This window comes from Protopterus annectens, chromosome 2.part0 (assembly GCF_019279795.1).
Source record: "Protopterus annectens isolate FY-2018-M chromosome 2.part0, PAN1.0, whole genome shotgun sequence".
In the NCBI taxonomy this organism is placed as follows: Eukaryota; Metazoa; Chordata; order Ceratodontiformes; family Protopteridae; genus Protopterus; species Protopterus annectens.
The window spans coordinates 1,665,299,640-1,665,318,465 of NC_056728.1; the positions used below are offsets into that span (position 1 = coordinate 1,665,299,640).

At 41.6% G+C, this 18,826-nt stretch overlaps 1 protein-coding gene across 1 annotated transcript in view; it reads right to left on the reverse strand.

Annotated features, from left to right (window-relative positions):
* The window catches only part of SAP30 (Sin3A associated protein 30), a 294,757-nt gene extending 276,290 nt beyond the window's left edge, over positions 1–18,467 (reverse strand). Inside the window, exon 1 of the mRNA XM_044061721.1 lies at positions 17,599–18,467. Within this exon, the coding sequence (XP_043917656.1) occupies positions 17,599–17,784 (186 nt within the window). The 5' untranslated portion in view covers positions 17,785–18,467. The remainder of the gene's footprint in view (positions 1–17,598) is intronic.
* Between the last annotated feature and the right edge of the window lie 359 nt (positions 18,468–18,826).

An 18,826-nucleotide genomic window follows, 5' to 3' on the forward strand; every position in this document is an offset into this window, starting at 1 on the left:
AGCAAAGAGCAGGCATCAGAGGCACTTTACCAACTTCTGGTAAGTAACTCAGTAGATGGCACAAAGAAACTATATCAGGCTACAAGGAAATAAAGATAAAGAAGCTAGTCAGAAACCCTTCATAAGGGATGCCAGCAACAACCTGCTATCAGTCCACAGGACATCGAAGTCAGATGGAGGAATACTTCCAACAGCTTCTGAATGAAGAAAACCCCCACAGAAGCTGTACTACCCCAGGACAACAAGCCTACAATGAGAGAAGAGGAGGAGCCCACCATATAAGAAGTAAGAACAGCACAAAGGTAATGAAGTCAGGGAAAGCAGCAGGCTCAGAGGAGGTCACAACAGATACGATAAAGTTGTTTTGGGGGACAAGGGAGAAATGGCTTCTGAGGACACTTAAGTCTGTGTGGAGAAGGCGCATCCCAGCTGAGTGGAGAATAAGCACACTAATGCCAATGTTGAAGAACAAAGAGGACATTCACAACTGTGGGCAGTACAGAGGTATCAAACTCCTGTCACATTGCATAAAAGTTCTGGAAAGGTGATTTATAAATGAATAAGCAGAGTAGCCGAAAGTAAGATGAAGAAAGCGGACTTGAATAGTCCTACAGGGGTTCAAACTCCCAGAAACATTGGTAGAATTGGTGCTAGTAATGACTCAATTACAGTATTCAGTCTCACAGAGGGGTTCCCAAAGGGGAGTAGGTATCAGGGTTCAGCTCTAAGCCCACTGTTGGACTACATTAGCAAACAGATTGGAGGAGATATCAACAATGGTGGTGTACACAGACAATGTGGCATTATAGGCAGACTCTGCGCAAGAACTTCAGCAAATGATAGGAGAATGGAATGCAAACATAAAGGTACATGGGATGAAACACAGTACAGATTAAAACAGTTGTAATTGCAGCAAACAGGGGAAATCAGAAGAAACTGAGAATTGAGATAGATGGGAAAATAGTGGAACAGGTTAACAGCTTCAAGTATCTGGAAGGGGCAGATAAGGAAAATATAAGTCTAAATAAGGAGGTCAAAGCTAGAATCAGAGGGGCTGCAGCCAATTAGCACAGAGAGTCATGTGTGTACAAAACAGTGGTGTGATCAGTACTACTGTATGGTACAGAAACCTGGGCAGTAAAGGTAGAGAAGTTAAGGAAGCTAGAGGTAACAGATGAAGCACCAGAGATGGGTGGTAGAATGCACACTGTGAGACAGACAAAGAAATGAGGACAAAATACCAGAAGCAAAGTAGCTCCAATTGCAGAAAAGGTCAGAGAGGACAGATTACAGTGGTTCAAACACATGTTCAAAAAAGCAGAAGACGATCTGGTGAGGATGATTTGGGACAGACAGGACAAAGGCAAGAAGAAATGAGGGCATCCCGTAAAAAGAGGTGGATGAACTGTGTGAGAAATGACCTGAAACAGTCAGGCATGAGTACTGAAGGTAAGAGAGCGGCATTGAATAGAGAAAGATGGCGGCAACTGACAACACCTCAAATCCATGTAGAAAAAAGGGGGTTGATGATGATAACCTAAACCAAACCTAGCTAGAAGGATGCCAGCTCTAAACAGTGGAAACTCATAAAAAGGGTATAGAGAGACCCCAAACACCATAAATGTGTACACACATACACATGGACCACAATAAGACAGGAAACAGCTTCTGTTTAAAGAATCCGTTCTTAGGAGGGAAGATCAGGGAATGGAAGGTGCCTGCTTGTTTACATGGTTAGGATGAGGATAAGGAGTGAATGTTCAGGACCACAGAGGCAGCTGTATGAGATAGGAAGTGAGATGTCGCAGTAAAATTAGGGTCAAATAACCTGACCTGAAAAGGGACCAGTACAGACATTTGAGTAATTGAGCAAGGGCTTTCATCAAGTTGTACATACTGCTATATTCTCGATATGCTGGCAAGTATGAGGACAGGGTGTTAAGCATCATGACGTGCAATAACAGCTAAACTTGCTGATGCAGAGCCCATGGATTTTCTTTCAATAGAATTTTGAGATCCACTTGGGAGATTTAGAAATATACTACTGCAATGCCCTGGGAAAGGAAGAGTGATCCTAGCTGTTTCACTGACAAGCATTTTAATAAGCCAGTGGGGATAAAAGAAAAGTAGCAAGAAGACTACCCTGAAAACATTACAGCAATTTGTAAAGTAAATGCAAAACAGTGGGAGCAATATCGGGAGAAGTCCAATAAGAAGAATAATGCAATACTGCTATACACAGCAAAACAAAATGGCCAACAAATAAGAAAATAAACAATATACATAACCTAGATAAAAAAAAAAAAGTTGACTGAAGAAAAAGCAGACCAGCTGATCTCAACAGGTAGATAAAGGAGGCAAAACATGACTATGACCAGAGAATACAGGGTCACTTAAATGACACCAAAGACATCAACCAGCTGAGGCAGGGAATACAAGCCACAACAGACTACAGGCCCATTTCCTCAAAATGTGACATCATCGAATTCCTGAACAAACCTGCTGAAGTAGGCAAGTTCAATTAGGGGGACAACATCATGGCAACTAAACTCCACATCATAGGTTGGTACTAGGCTATCGGCCCTAGGGCCTATACAAGCCTAGCCATAACAATTCCTTCCCTGGACCCCTTCTAGCAGGATGACTGACGTGATCCCCAGGGTCAATTTCCTATCTCCCATCCAATCGTCAAGGTTCCTTTTGAAGAGGGCTAAGGACATGCTCTGCTTGACATGTACGGGCAGTCTATTCCAGAGTATGGGGAGTCTCTGGGTCAGGAACCTATCCCTCCAGCATGTTTTGTTCATTGTTATGACAAGATTTAGGTCCCTGGAGCTGTGGCTCTAAGGGACTAGGATTTCAAGCGGAGCATGTCCAACAGCTCAGGGTTTGACATGGCCTTGTATGTTAAGCAGAAATCACCTCTGAGTAGACAATATGCCACAGAGTATAGCTGGAGTTTTTTTTATACGGTCAGCATAGGGCATCTGCTTTAGGCCTGTGACTCTTTTAGTGAGGTATTTCTGTGGCCTTTCCAGGTGTTGCAGATGTCTTGTGAGGTACATACCAAACAAGGCACTGTACTCTATAATGGGTCTAATGAGGGATGAGTACAGTGGGACAATGACCTTTTTTCTGAATGAAAAGGCCTTAGTGATGAGGTGTGCCACATAGAAGGATTTCCTGACTGTTGTGGCGATGTGGTTATTAAAGGTGAGACCACTGTCCACCTGTGTCCCTAAGTCTCTCATCATACTTTCGGTGTTTAGTGTACTGCCACATATGTGGTAATTCATGGGTACATGTTTTTTTCCCAAAGGGGGATAACTACATATTTCTTGGCATTAAGCTTGAGCCCATGGCTCTGACACCAAGCATCTGTTTCTGTAAGGCCCTTTTGTAGAATATCCACATAATTTGGGGATTCAATAATGGCTCCCAGTTTGCAGTCATCTGTGAACTTTGTTAGCCAGAGTCCCTTAGTGTTGACCTGTACTTCAGAGAAGTCAATGCCAAACAAGAGCGATCTCAGGACTGAACCCTGAGGTACTCCACTTGACACATGTCTGGAGCTGGATTTGGAGTTGGCTACTTTTACATTCTGGGTTCTGTGAGTAAGCCAGTTGGCAACCCATCGAGTGACGTAGGGATTTATGCCCAGTTTAGTAAGTTTATCTATGATTCCAGAGTGGGGGATGGTGTTGAAGGCCTTGGCAAGGTCCAGATAGGCTGTGTAGACTGCCTTACCCTCGTCCATAACTCTGGAGACCAATATGAAAAAGTCAATCAGGTTCAGGAGACAAGATCAGCCCTTCACAAACCCAAACTGGGTGGGTTCCAGTGTTTGAAGGTTGCCAATGTCTTTGCTTATAAAGTTCCATGATAATGCGTTCCATGCCCTTGCAGATCAGGTTCGTCAGACTGGAACGTAGTTCTCAGGATCCAAGGTGGATCCCCCCTTGTGGAGTGGGATAACTGTATCTGTGCACCACTCACTGGGCATGAAGCCTGAGGTGAGACTATGATTAAACATGACACTTAGGTGAGGTGCCAGTTCATTTTGTAGTTCATACACAGCCCGGGATGTCATCTGGTCCCATGGATGCTGTACTCTTAGCTTTGGAGAGTGTGGTTTCTACCAGTGTGGCCGTGATTATCGGAATTTGGCAATCTTTTGGTATTGTGATGAGCCCTTTAGGGGGTAAAGTTGGTACTAAATCTACCTGCCAGGATACTGGCAATATCCTTGGGATCAGTATATTTAATGCCATTTTGTTGTAGTTCAGAGCATATCTGAGCATTTCCATTTAGCTTCTTGACATAGTTATAAAATGCCTTGTGGTTGTCTTTGGAATCTTTGGCAATTTTATTTTAGTCACTAGCTTTGCAGGATTTTATGAGGGCTCTCAGCTTCTTACTGAGGTGGGTAAGGGGAGTTTTTTTTGCATCCTGGGATTTTCCTCTTTTCTGCAACAGTTTCTTTTTTCTGTTGTATAGTTTGTTTGTTTATGGCAGGGGACCACCAGATTGGCTTCCTTTTTTGGAGGAGAGCGTCTTGGTTCTATTTGGGATGGCACGATTCATGCACGAGTGGATGTACTCGTACAGTGCCTTAATGTAGGATTCAGCAGTCGAACTTTCAGCTCCCGTCTGCATGGGTGTCATGAAGTTTGTCACTTCTGACTCGAGTAGCATGAACTTGGCTTTGGAGAAGTTTTTTACGGAGGTTTCCTTACTGGGGGGTGGGGGTGGGATGTGGATGTCAAGAGTGACTTGCTAATGGTCAGACCTGACCAATGAGGGGGTGACCACTGGTCTGGAGCAGTATTCTGGTGTGGAGAGGTACTCTGCTTTAACCCAGTGGAAGTCCAGTGGATCCTAAGCAGCTGACCCCGATTCGAAGGAATGTTCTGAGGAGACTGCTCAGTTCAATTGTCAACAGTACCCGAGGACATTTTCAACACATCTGCGTGCCAAGCCTGAGAACCAAGGTGCTTTAAGAATACTACTATAATACCCCTACCAAAGAAATTGCAACCAGCCAGCCTAAATGATTACTGTCCAGCTGCTCTTACCTCAATGATGATGAAATACTTTTACTGGCTGATCAAGGACCACCCATCTGCAAACCTACCAACATCACTAGAACCACTTCAGTTTGCCTATAGGGCCAACTGCTGTACAACAGATTCCATCTCATTTGCTCTTCATGAATCCTTGGAACATCCTGACAACAAACTATTATGTAGGCATGGTATTCATCGATTTTAGCTCTGCCTTTAATACGGTCCCTCAACACCTGATTAAGAAGCTTGTCCAACTGGGTGTCAACACACGCTTACGCAACTGGATCCTGGACTTTCTCAATGACAGACCCCAAAAAGTACACGTGGGCAACAGCACCTCAAGGAGCTCAACACTAAGCATGGAAGTCCCTCAGGGATGTGTCCTGAGCCCTCTACTGCATCGCCAGACAGAATTCGAACAAGATCAAGTCTGCAGATGACACCACTGTAGTGAGTCTTATGCGAGGTGCAGATGAGACTGCCTACAGAGATGAGGTGAACCACCTCATTAACTGGTGCAATATTAATAACCTGGCCCTAAATGTGAATAAAGCCAAGGAGTTAGTAATGGACTTCGGAAAGAATCAGGACTCCCCACCCACTCATAAAGGGAAAGCAGTGGAGAGAGAGTGAGAAGCACTAAATTTCTGGGTGTGTATACTTCTGAGTACTTAGTATGGCCAACAAATACTAACAACATATGAAGAAAGCACAACGTATTGGAAGAGGCAAAAAAATAATTACAGACCACACTCACCCTGCACATGGACTCACCCTGCACATGGACTGTTCTCCTGCTTATCTTCAGGAAGATGATACTGTAGTATGCGTTGTAAGTCCTCCAGGTTTAGTAGGAGTTTCTTCCCACATGCTATCAGACTGATGAACTCTACAACATATCAATAGCTGGTGACCAGAACAATCAGTAATACAGCTATCATCTTGTGTATTACCTACATCAAGCTGCTTTAATAGTACAATCAGTAGCAAGTGGATATTCCATACAATATACCTGTGCTAGTCAGCATATTCTGTGTACTTGCAATAAATGCTTTTCCACATGTGCAATATTTGATGAACGCTGCTACCAGTGTTATAGATATATCTCAGATCTTGTCAGTCATCATCATCATCATCATCTTCTTCTTCTTTCGGCTGTTCCCGTTAGGGGGGGGTCGCTACAGCAGATCATCTGTTTCCATTTCTTCCTGTCCTCTGCATCATGCTCTTTCACACCAACCGCCTGCATGTCCTCTCTCACCACATCCATAAACCTTATCTTAGGCCTTCCTCTTTTCCTCTTACCTGGCAGCTCCATCCTTAGCATCCTTTTCCCAATATATCCAGCATCCCTCCTCAGCACATGTCCAAACCAACGCAATCTCGCCTCTCTTGCTTTTCCTCCAAACTGTCCAACCTGAGCTGACCCTCTAATATACTGATTCCTAATCCTGTCCATCCTAGTCACACCCAGAGCAAATCTTAAAATCTTTAACTCTGCCACATCCAGCTCGGACTCCTGCCTTTTTGTCAATGCCACTGTCTCCAACCCATATAACATAGCTGGTCTCACTACCCTCTTGTAGACCTTCCCTTTCACTCTTACTGGTACCCGTGTGTCACAAATCACTCCTGACACTTCTCTACCCATTCCACCCTGCCTGTACTCTCTTCTTCACCTCTCTTTCACACTCACCATTACTCTGAACTGTTGATCCCAAGTACTTAAACTCATCCACCTTTACCAACTCTACTCCCTGTATCCTCACCATTCCTCTACCCTCCCTCTCATTTACACACATATATTCTGTTTTAGCCCTGCTGACCTTCATTCCTCTCCTCTCTAAAGCATATCTCCACCTCTCCAGGGTCTCCTCAACCTGGTCCCTACTCTCACTACATATCACAATGTCATCTGCAAACATCATAGTCCACTGGGCCTCCTGTCTGATCTCATCTGTCAACCTGTCCATTACCAGTGCAAATAAGAAACCCACCCACTGGGGACGCACAAGCCAGTGCATTTCTTTGTGCCAGTCCCAAGCCCGGATAAATGGGGAGGGTTGCATCAGGAAGGGTATCTGGCGTAAAACCTCTGCCAAATGACTTATGCAGAGAACATTTCATATCTCAGATCTTTCTTGTTTAGAATATGTATATGTATGTATGTCCTTGTCATTCTCTGTAGTTGTATGGGGTATATATGCACTTAAAACCAAAGCAATAGAATTTTGTTTAACTTGCACTGTGTATGGGTCTGAATGACAACATACAGTGGATATAAAAAGTGTACACACCCTGTTAAAATGCCAGGTTTTTGCAATATAAAAAATGAGATGACAATAAATCATTTCAAAACTTTCCCCGCCTTTAATGTGACCTATAACCTGTACAATTCAATTGAAAAACAACTCTATTAGGAGAAAAATATAAAAAACATGCAATAAGCTGATTGCATAACATAAGTGTGCACACCCTTAAACTATACTTTGTTGAAGCACCTTTTGATTTAATTACAGCATTCAATCTTCTTGGGTACACACCTGCCCTCAATTAAATAGACTCTGATTAACCCCAAATAAAGTTCAGCTGTCCTAGTAAGATTTTCCTGACATTTATTCAGTTGCCTGCTACAACCATGGTTCACAGTGAGCTTACAAAGCATCAAAGGGATCTCATTGCTGAAAGGCATCAGTCAGGAGAAGGGTACAAAAAAATGTCCACAGCATTGGATACATCATGGAACACAGTGATGACAGTCATCAAAAAGTGGAGAAAAATTATAGGACAACAGTGACGTTGTAAAGAACTGGACGTCCCTCCAAAATTGATGAAAAGACGAGATGAAAACTGGGTCAGGGAGGCTGCCAAGAGACCTACAGCAACACTGAAGGAGCTGTAGGAATTTCTGGCAAATACTGGTTGTGTACTACATGTGACAATAATCTCTCTCATATTCTCCATATGTCTGAACTATGGGGTAGGATTGCAAGACGGAATCGTTTTCCTACACAGAAAAACATCCAGGCCCAGCTAAACTTTGCAAAACAATACATCAAGTCTCCCAAAAACATGTGGGAAAATGTGTTCTGGTCTGATGAGACCAAGGCTGAATTTTTTGGCCACAATTCCAAAAGGTACGTTTGGCGCAAAAACAACAATTCTCATCACCAAAATAACACCATTCCCACGGTGAAGCATTGTGGTGGCAGTATCATGCTTTGGGGTTGCTTTTCTTCAGCTGGAACTGGGGTTTAGTCAAGGTGGAAGGAATTATGAACAGTTCCAAATACCAGTCATTTTTGGCCCAAAACCTTCAGGTGTCTGCTAGAAAGCTGAAGATTAAGAGGAATTTCACCCTTCAACACGACGATGACCCCAAGCATACATCCAAATCAACAAAAGAATGGCTTCACCAGAAGAAAATTAAAGTTTTGGAATGACCCAGCCAGAGCCCAGACCTAAATCCAATAGAAAATCTGTGGGGTGACCTGAAGAGGGCTGTGCACAAGAGATGCCCTCGCAATCTGACAGATCTGGAGCACTTTTGCAAGGAAGAGTGGGCAAATATTGCTAAGTCAAGATGTGCCATGCTGATGGACTCCTACCCAAGAAACTGAATGCTGTAATTAAATCAAAAGGTGCTTCAATAAAGTATTAGTTTAAGGGTGTGCACATTTATGCAACCAGCTTATTGTACGTTTTTTAAATTTTTTATATTTTTTCCCCGAACAAATTTGTTTGTTTTTCAATTGAATTGTACAGGTTAAAGGTCACGTTAATGGTGGGAAAAGTTTTGAAATGACTTATTGTGGTCTCATTTTTTATATCACAAAAACCAGGCATTTTAACAGGGGTGTGTACACTTTTTATATCCACTGTAGTTTACTTTGACTAGACTTGATATCACTGCAGTGACAAAAATACAAGCACAAGGAGAACCATAACTGAACATAAACATACCAGGGGAATGTAAAGATATTCAGATATGCAATTCACGAAAAAAAAAAAAAGGTAGCTTAAACAAAATAAGGTGTAGTAATTTACATAAAGCAGAATGGAATAAAACAGAACAACTAAACAAAGAGGCTCTATGGGTATTGCTAGAGATTGGGAACTGGCAGCATGATCACCAAGAGGTGTTTTACAATGAACATCTCTTCATGGGCAGGTAAGAAAAAAGGATAAAATGTATGTTTGAAATGATAAATGATGATGGTAAACATGCCGTACAGACTGGAGCACTCTAGATGCAATCACAATAAATAAAATCAGTTCAAGAAATGGAAATCTTGAACCTGCAGCTCTCAAAAAGTGAAAACAAAATATCTCCGATGTGAAGCAAGACAGATATTTGGGAATGACTGAACCTTAACAGAGAAGTTTGTAATCAGTTTAGCAACAAATTTAAGCCATTTCCAGGTCAGTGCTCTGACAAATGGTTGCATGAAATACACTCCAGCGAAAAAGCCTAATGATCAAATAGAGCAGCACTGACGGCACTCCCAAAACTGTCACTTGTAAAAAGAACACACCTTTATGTTAAACAAATCCTCAGATAAAAAAAGAAAAGACTGTAGTCATCAAATGAGGTAACCAATAAAAAAAAAGAAATAAAAACAACAAAGCAAGGAAGCAAAACACTCAACTTCTAAGTGTAAGCAATCTGAATATGCCAAAAGTAAAGGTGGTACAAAGGTGCAAAATCAGAGACAAATTTTAAATATTGGTCCTATCTTACAAACTCAAACAAATTAACAGTTTTTGAATTAGCATGAATTTTTTGAAGGATAATGAAGTATGAAACACAAATGTATGGCATTATTTATTTAGTGACTTCAATAATTTGCCTGGAAACCACAAATTTTATAAGGAACAGACAAAAAATATTATGTAAATATCTGGACATTTTGCAAACATCTTGGCAGTTGACGTGTATGATGAAAAGGCCCAAATTGAGGAAACTACCTAATTCAGTCAAGATGGCAGATAAAAGCAGTAATAGAAATGCAAGGGAATAAAAACTAGCAGGGCACTTCTAAATTCATTTAAGATGGCAGTGTGAACCTGAGAATTCAGCAGAAAAGTTATATAAATTTAATAGAATGGGTAGCCTGTGACATCACAGGGCCAACCTAGTCAAGATACTGAACACTGTAAGGTGAAAGGTACAGATTTTTTTTTTAAATGTAACAGAAAACTGAATGAATGACCAAAAAACTGACAGTTTATTTTATTTCTACAAATTGTCTGCATGTGTAAAGGCCTCTGTGCATTTCATACAAAAGGAGGAAAACCTGGTAGAATTGAGGAATGTCGCAGAGAACCAAATCAGGAGTCAAGACAAGACAAATGGATAAATGCAGCAAGAGGCCAAGATTTTACAGGAAAAAGATTAGAGCCATCAGGACAATACCAACAGCAGGAGCTGCATGGATAATCTATGCTGGCTAGGTCTGATGGATGATCATGGCTCAACCGCCCCCGATTTAGTCCCTCAATTTTTTGAGTTTCTTCTGTCAAATCACTGAGGATTACAGTCAGTTGATAACCTGAGATGGTAGCATTTCATGCATTTTATTCTTCAGAAAACTCATAATGATGCAAAAACCTCCGAGTGAAATTGAAAGCAACACTTAAAAATTGTCCCCGATTTTGGGCCTTTGTCACCCTCCCCCTTTATTTTTGGCTTTGTCTCCAATACTCAAAGAAGTTGAGAACTATAGAGCCGGGTCATGTTTAGAATCCTGGAGGATAAGTTAGCCATCAGATCATCTCCCCTCCTTGTATATCCAAACTGACAGGCATCATATGGGAAAGGTAAGCCACATCTTGATGCTGTGTGGAGAAGCCATTTACCGAGCAAATGTCATCTGCATAGTTTCAAACAAGGAGTTCTGGTGTGTGCTAAAGAGATGCTAGCTATCTGGCCACAGTGGAAGAGAGATCAAGAGTGTCTGTCTTTACCTCCATCAAAGGAAATTAAACTTCAATCCTCTTATAGACATCCAATCCAAGGACTAGCTAGAAAGGTACAGACAGCCATTATTTGTTATATGATGCCCACTAATCTAGTGCAATGAGTAACGTTTTGAATGTTGACTTTTTTTTTTGGTTTGATTGCTGACCTTGAGTTCAGAAAAGTATGATATGGGCTGCAAGCTTTTAATCAGTCAATTACAAAGTGGAAAGGATCGCTGGGCATCTTGAGTTTAGGAGGAGGGGAACTCACTGAAACTGAAAGGGGACACTAACACAGCCAGGCTATTAAGGTGAGGTTTGCAGAAGGTTAAATGATTCCCCTGCTTTGTTCAAAAGAGAACAGCAAGGGGGGAGCTGAAAGAAAACCTGGCCTCCCCTATGAACGATTAAAACATTAATACTCGAAAGCTAACTTCTCAATGGTAACTGAATAACTCAAAATGACTTGTAAAACACTAGAATACTGCATGGGAAGGCACCATACACCACTGACGTGCAATACATACCAGCTCCATGATGACATGACAGTAAGGAAAGGAGAAACTTCCTAATACAGCACAATGCAGTCTTGAGCAAATGGTGATCCCAAAATACTTACAAGTTAAGCATACAGTCTATGGGGAAAATTAATTTAACTAACTCTGTTTGGGAAATTAGAGTTCAACCAACTAGTTGTTGATTACATGGCTGGTAATTGGAAAATGTGTTCCTCTAAAAAGACCAAAGCCACCCTGCTGGCATAGACACAAGGCATCAATCTGTGCAGGGGGTAAAAGGAATTAGTCCATTAATTTATTAGAGTCACGAAAGGACAGGGGGTGCCTCATTCATGCTTTCATTTGACAGTGATAGTACTGCCTACAGGGAAAGGTGATGAAAAAATCCAAGCCACCATAGTACAATTTTACAAAGATAAATGGAAAAATACATACAAGGTCACTGGCAGCTTGATTAGAAGCTGTATTACTGCAGATTATCACAGTCAATCATGATTTGTCAAAGGGATATCCACAAAGGGTCAGTACTGCTTACTGATGAAATTTTGAAAAGATGAAAGCCAGACCAAAAAATATTTTTGACATAAAAATGGATATGACACTGTGCTTATCACATGACACTGTGCTTATCACAGCCAGTCAATCATAATTTGTCAAAGGGATATCCACAAAGGGTCAGTACTGCTTACTGATGAACTTTATGAAAATATGGAAGCCAGACCAAGAAATGGATATGACACCATGCTAGGAATTCATGTTCAAAGTATTAGAAGTAAAGTAGTGCATGGATGTCAACTTATTAGTGGTACTGGTGCACCGTATAAAACACCCTCAGTGAGGACTGAATGAATGTGGAGGTTCAAGTACGGTTAAGGTACAAAAGGGGGAAAAATAAGGACACCCATTACCTCCTCCTGTTCCTCATGCTCCTGGTTCAGAAAGCAGGGAGGGCAAAGACGGCCTTACCCAAGAGGAGGAGACTGGATAGTATGAAAGGATATGCATACAATCACTAATGAAGGCATTTAGAGGTGGACAGGATGCAGTCAGAGGCTTTGGACAATACTAGATTACTACAGCTGGTCTTAGGCCTGGAGTTCAATCTAAAGACATCTGTATTGGTGCTGCTTGGCAAGGTAGGCTTTAAAGGCTTGAATTACAAGTGGTAAAGGGAACAGTTATTAAGAATCCGAGACTAAACATGTTCTGGCTAGTGGAAGACACTAAAGTGAAACTAGAACAAGTTGGTGGAGAGGGATACAAGGCAACTAGGAAACCTCACAGGAAAGATAGGGATGCTGTGTATAACCCTGCTATATGAACTTTATGCACTTGTCATAATTTAAACCTCTCTCAAAGAGATAACCATACAAAAAATAGAGTAACAATGAGATATATTTAGTTTGGCAGACAAGGGATGGACAAAAGGGAAGGAAAGACTCAGGGAGTGCTTAAGTGGAGAGGTGAGGTATGCCCAATTTCAGGAAGTGTGAGATAGTACATATAAAAGGGGCAAAATAAGGAGGAGTAGAGTCAACAAGCCAAGCAGGGCAGGAGAAATATAGGAGAGGGCAGCAGGAAATGGCTGGTGCCAGCACTGCAGGGAAGTGTGGAAACTGAAGAGGGATGACAGCAGCTACTGGGGGGGGGGGGGCATATGGACTTTAGCGGAAGACAGAGGACATAAGAAGTCAATGAAACAGCCAGAGGCTTTGATAAGGATTGTTTTACATGATGATGGAAAGACTAAGTTACTTCTAAGAAACGAGACATGGTAGAGGAAGGTAGTAACAGTATGTCTAGGGGTGGTGATAGATAGTCTTAGTGCCCCAGGGCATATGGTTAGGGTACAAAGGATTCAAGGCAACAATAACTAGGGACATAAAAGTCAGAAGTACAAAAGCAGTACCGTTCAAGTAACACATTGTGTAGGTAAGACTAGTATACAAGATACTGGGAGAAAGGAGGGTGTGGAAGCCAAAAAAAAAGTTAAGGAACAGGTGTACGTGCTCTGCAAAAAACGTAAAAGGAGTGTACGACTAATCTCCGATACATAAATGTGGCTGTACTTCTACGAAATTCCCCACTAGGTTAAGTAAACTGAAATGCAGTTTTGGAGAGGATTTAAAAAAAAGAGATATGCAGACAAATATGGTGGCGCTGCCTAGAGGTGCAAGTATTGTGAAAGGAAGCAAGGGGACTGTGGATGGACACAAATGGAAAGGGTTTGCTTTGGTCATTGTGATTGGGAGTTCAAGACAATAAGACTGGAAGGAGTGTGGATCTGACAGACAGGACAGAAGTGATGCTGATCAAAAGCTTTGTGAAGAGCCTGACAACAAGTAATTAGAACTTGTACAAGAAATCAGTGACGGGCACAAATTCAACTCTGCATACTTTTCTTTAGTACAAGACAGTTCATCCCCCTTTTCAGCAGGTAGGTGTGAAAGCACCAGTGTCTCATTTTTTACTTCATTACCCTGAATTGTTATTTTAGTTTTTATTGCAGCATGATCTCAAATGGTTATTGGACGTCTTGCCCAGTGATTGTACCTTAGAAAGTAATATGTAAATTCTGTCCCAGTTTCTACTACTGAATTCATGTCTTCCCATGCCAAATATTTTCATAAACTTGTTCAGAAATCTACCTCCTTTTTGTCATATTTTCCCCTTCTATGTCCCCTTGATACATTCTCACTATTGCAAACCAAGTTCCAGTCTCCACCTATAATACTCCTTGCTGAAATTTTGTCCCGATTTTTTTAAGCTCCATAATAGCAGTTTTTGGTGGAATACAAATACACGTCAGCATAATCCTCCTGCTTTGCCAATAGTCCCTTACAACCACAAAATCTAATCAGTCTTTTTTTCCCATCTTCTACCATTACTGGAGCCCCTCTAGCAATTAGCATTATTCCCCTTATCCACTGTCCCTAATATTCTGCTGAACATCTACTCTGAAATACTTTCTTTGTCAAATTCAAATGCTCATTTCTTTCCAAAATTAGTCTACAGCAACATTGCTATTTGCACTCTGCATTTCTTAATTCAGTATGGTTTCCTTTTTATAGGTTCATAGGTAGGTACTATGCTACTGGCCCTAGGGCCTATACAAGCCTAGCCAAAAAGGTACCCTGGCTTTCGCCACCCAAGAAAATTATTTTCCTGTGCCCTTGTCAAGCAGCCCTAGGGCCTATACACGCCACCCAAGAAAATTATTTTCCTGTGCCCTTGTCAAGCAGAACCACAGAAGTGATCCCCGGGGTGAACTTATTACCCATCCAATCATCAAGATTTTTCTTGAAGAGTGCTAATGAGGAGCTCTGTTTGACATAGACAGGTAGTCTGTTCCAGAGTATGGGAAATCTCTGGGACAGGAATCTATCCCTCCAGCATGTTCTGTTTATTGTGATGACAAGGTTTAGGTCCCTAGAGCATGTAGCTTGGAGGGACTGGGATTTCTTTAAGTGAAGCATGTCTAACAGCTCTGGGTTTGACATAGCTTTGTATGTTAGGCAGAGATCGCCTCTGAGTAGGCGATATGTGACGGAGTAAAGCTAGAATTTTTTGAGTCGGTCTGTGTAGGGCATCTGTTTGAGGCCAGTAATCCTCTTTGTGAGGTATTTCTGCGGCCTTTCCAGTTGTTGTAGATGTCTTGTGAGGTACATACCAAAAGGGGCGTTGTACTCTGCAATGGGTCTAATGAGTGATGAGTAGAGGGGAACAATGACCTTTTTTTCTGGATGAGAAACCTTTTGTGATGGTGTGCCACATAGAAGGATTTCCTGACCACTGTGGCGATGTGATTATCAAAGGAGAGACTACTGTCCACCTGTGTCCCAAGGTCTCATCACACTTTCGGTGTTAAGTAGACTACTGCCTATGTGGTAGTTCATGGGTACAGAGTTTTTACCAAAGGGGATGACAATGCACTTTTTGGCATTGAGCTTGAGACCATGGCTGTGACACCAGGCATCTGTCTCAGGGAGGCCCTTTTGTAGGATGTCCACATCGTTAAGAGTTTCGAGTGTGGCTCCTGGTTTGCCGTCATCTGCAAATTTTGTTAGCCATAGTCCTTCTTTGTTAGCCTGTACTTCAGAGAAGTAGATACCAAACAGGAGAGGACCCAGGACTGAACCCTGTGGTACTCCACTTGTTACTGGTCTGAAGTCTGCCACTTTCACAGTGTGGGTTCTGTCAGTAAGCCAGTTGGCAACCCATCTTGTGACATTGGGATTTATACCTACTTTAGTGAGTTTATCTGGAATTCCAGAGTAGGGGATGGTGTCGAACGCCTTGGCGAGATCTAGACAGGCTGTGTGAACCACCTTACCCTCATCTATGGCTTTGGTGACTGCTTCAAAGAAGTCTATCAGGTTTAGGAGTAATGATCTGCCTTTTACAAACCCGAACTGTGTGGGGTCCAGAGTTTGGAGACCTCCAATGTCGTCTGTTGTGCCCCCCCCCCCTTGTGGGGTGGGATAACAGCTGTGGTGCTCCATTCAATGGGCACAAAGCCTGAGGTGAGACTGTGATTGAACATGGTACTTAGGTGGGGTGCCAGTTCATTCTGTAGTTCGTGTAGAAGGCAGCCCGGGATGTTGTCAGGTCCCATGGATGCTGTGTTCTTGGCTTTGGAGAGTGATGTTTTTACCTATGCAGCCGTGATTACAGAAACTTTGCATTCTTCCGGTATAAAATGCTTTTTAATCGTCTTACTCTTCAACTAGCATTACATACCTCTCAACTGTTCAGATTTTCACAGGATATCCTGATTTTTGCCTCATATTTTGGTCTGCTCCTCCTAAAATCTGTGGTTTTCTGGCAAATCACCGGGATGATCTGAGGGTTGAAGACGCTAAATAATGACATGCATTTGCGTTAAAGAATTCAAATCCTTCAGGAAATGCATGCCAACACAAACCCTGTTACTCTTGCAACTTTCTACGTTTAAGAACAATATTTAAACTATGTCCCTATTTTTGAGCATTCGTCCAGACTTCTTGCACTAACAAGTTGAGAGGTATGACTAGTAATAGTACACTAAATTAATGTGCCTCCCCATCTGTACCTTAATTTCATAATTAAACTCAAGACACAACACATGTAAACTTGCAAAATAAATTAATAAATCAAAACAAAACTGGAGTGGTGTGTACTTAAGTTGACTTTATCTGATATCATCTGCGTTCTACGCTACGATCAGCAGAAGTTAAGATGTTCACTGAAAATTACCCCATCCACAACACTAACAGCAACACCATGAAGCAAATAAATGTACACGCATTAACACAATTCCCACACGAAGAATGCACAAATAAGAAATAACATTTACAGTGTACTTAATTTCGCATAAGTTAAAATATGCACTTTTTATTATTGTACAACTTCAAGGCACCACGGCAGTCGCTTTCTGTTCAACCAATGCGCATAAACATCGGTCTCACAACTTAATCACAAAACTCAAGGGAAACAAGCAGTTAGTTCATCACAAAGCATAAAAGAAGATTTGGGTTATTGAAGGTTTGGGTTATTGAATACTACACACGAGTAAATATAACATTACTAAGAGGACCTAATCTTGTCAGCCAGATGGCCAACACAAAACAAGAACGTAAATAGAAAGGAAAGAAAACACACGCACAAAACATTCTGTTCTGCTTTCTTAGACAGCAAGACAGCAATCAAAGTGATGTGACTGCAGTTTCCTACAGCGCAGGCTCTTCTGTTGAAGGAAAAGACATTTTCCATTGTAGCCTACAGCTGCGAAACTGTAACGTTTGTAATGTTATGCTTTAAAACTTTAACCCTCCCCAAGTTTCAAGAATACAAAGAAGATGAACAGCGATAGATGCATGCATGCCATATGGACTGGGACAGTATTAAACCTAATCAAAACACCTGAAAATTGTAAGTAAAAAAAACATTAATCGCAATAACATTGCACTGATGAGCCAACTTGTGTACCGAGTAAACGGCCTACATTTAACGTTTGCAATGTTATTAACATTATGCAGCAATATAAAATTACATCGTAAGCAGTGTCCACTCACCGCTCGATCAACCTCTAGTTTGATTTTCTTCTGGGAGATGCTTTTCTGGATTCTTTTGCTGAAGCTTGCGTTCCCTGCAGGGCGACAACATTTCTCTCCATCTTCTTGTAGGCAACAAAGCTGTCCCAAAGTGGGACCCCCGGGAATCCCTCCGTCCCCATCCTCTTCAGTACTAAATCCGTTCATCTGGCAAAAACACTAATTGCAGCTTCCAAAAAGAAAAGAAAAAAAAAAGAACGGTCTCCTGCAGTCCGGTTGGCAGTCTTCACAGAACATTTACTGGTTATAACACGGAATTGTGGTATTAGTTGCTTGCGACCACTTAAATAAAACAGGTCAACTGAAAAAAACTTTGCTGTTGAAGGACTTAAGTATAAATACAGCAGGGAATGTTTTCTTGAGCACCTACGAAGTACGACTTCCTCAAACATATACTGGTGTTAACAATAGACAGGCTGTACTTCAGTAAACACAGTAACTGGGGGCACAGTATTTTAAAGATCACTAACAAAATGCATCACTTGGCTCGGACCCAAATTTTTGTTAGAAAAAAAAAAACTTTAGGCAATCTACAGTCACGTCACCACTCCAGTTACAGAGCACCCAGTCTTAAAAGCGTTCAGTGCCTGCCATCGGCTGTCCTTAAACAGCAAGCTTCCCAATAAGAAGCAAACCTTACCCACAGTTACAAAAACAGTATCCCCGCACTTCCGTAGCTGTTGGAAAAATGCCCACCACCAATGATCCCTTAATCTGGACTTTTTTGTAATCAGTCCAAACTCTCTGCAATCACTTTGTCTATCTAGCAGAAAATAACAGCAACTACCAGCTGTTTCACTGTAAAAAAAAAAAAAAAAAAACTAAAACCCACTGTCAGCGAAACGCAGGATCTGGCAACATCTCGAGTCTCGGGAGTTGTAGTCTTTTTTTTAACCGCGTGATCATTTACACCGAGATACAAGCTGTTAGAGATTAGGACTACGTTTACCACAATGCATGTAGACAACTTGTAAGCTCGTGTTAGTAAATACCTTTGCAAACAAAACAAACATAACATTTGAAGCGTGCTGCACGGGAAAAAAAGATATTCACAAAGAGCGAATGGTTTGAACGGCTTAATAAACAAGATAAAAATACAAAATAGGTGTAATTTCAGCCAAGTTATACGCGCGGAGTTTCTGGCATTCAGATCTGTTTGTTAATTATAAGTGGTCTGTAAACATTGCAC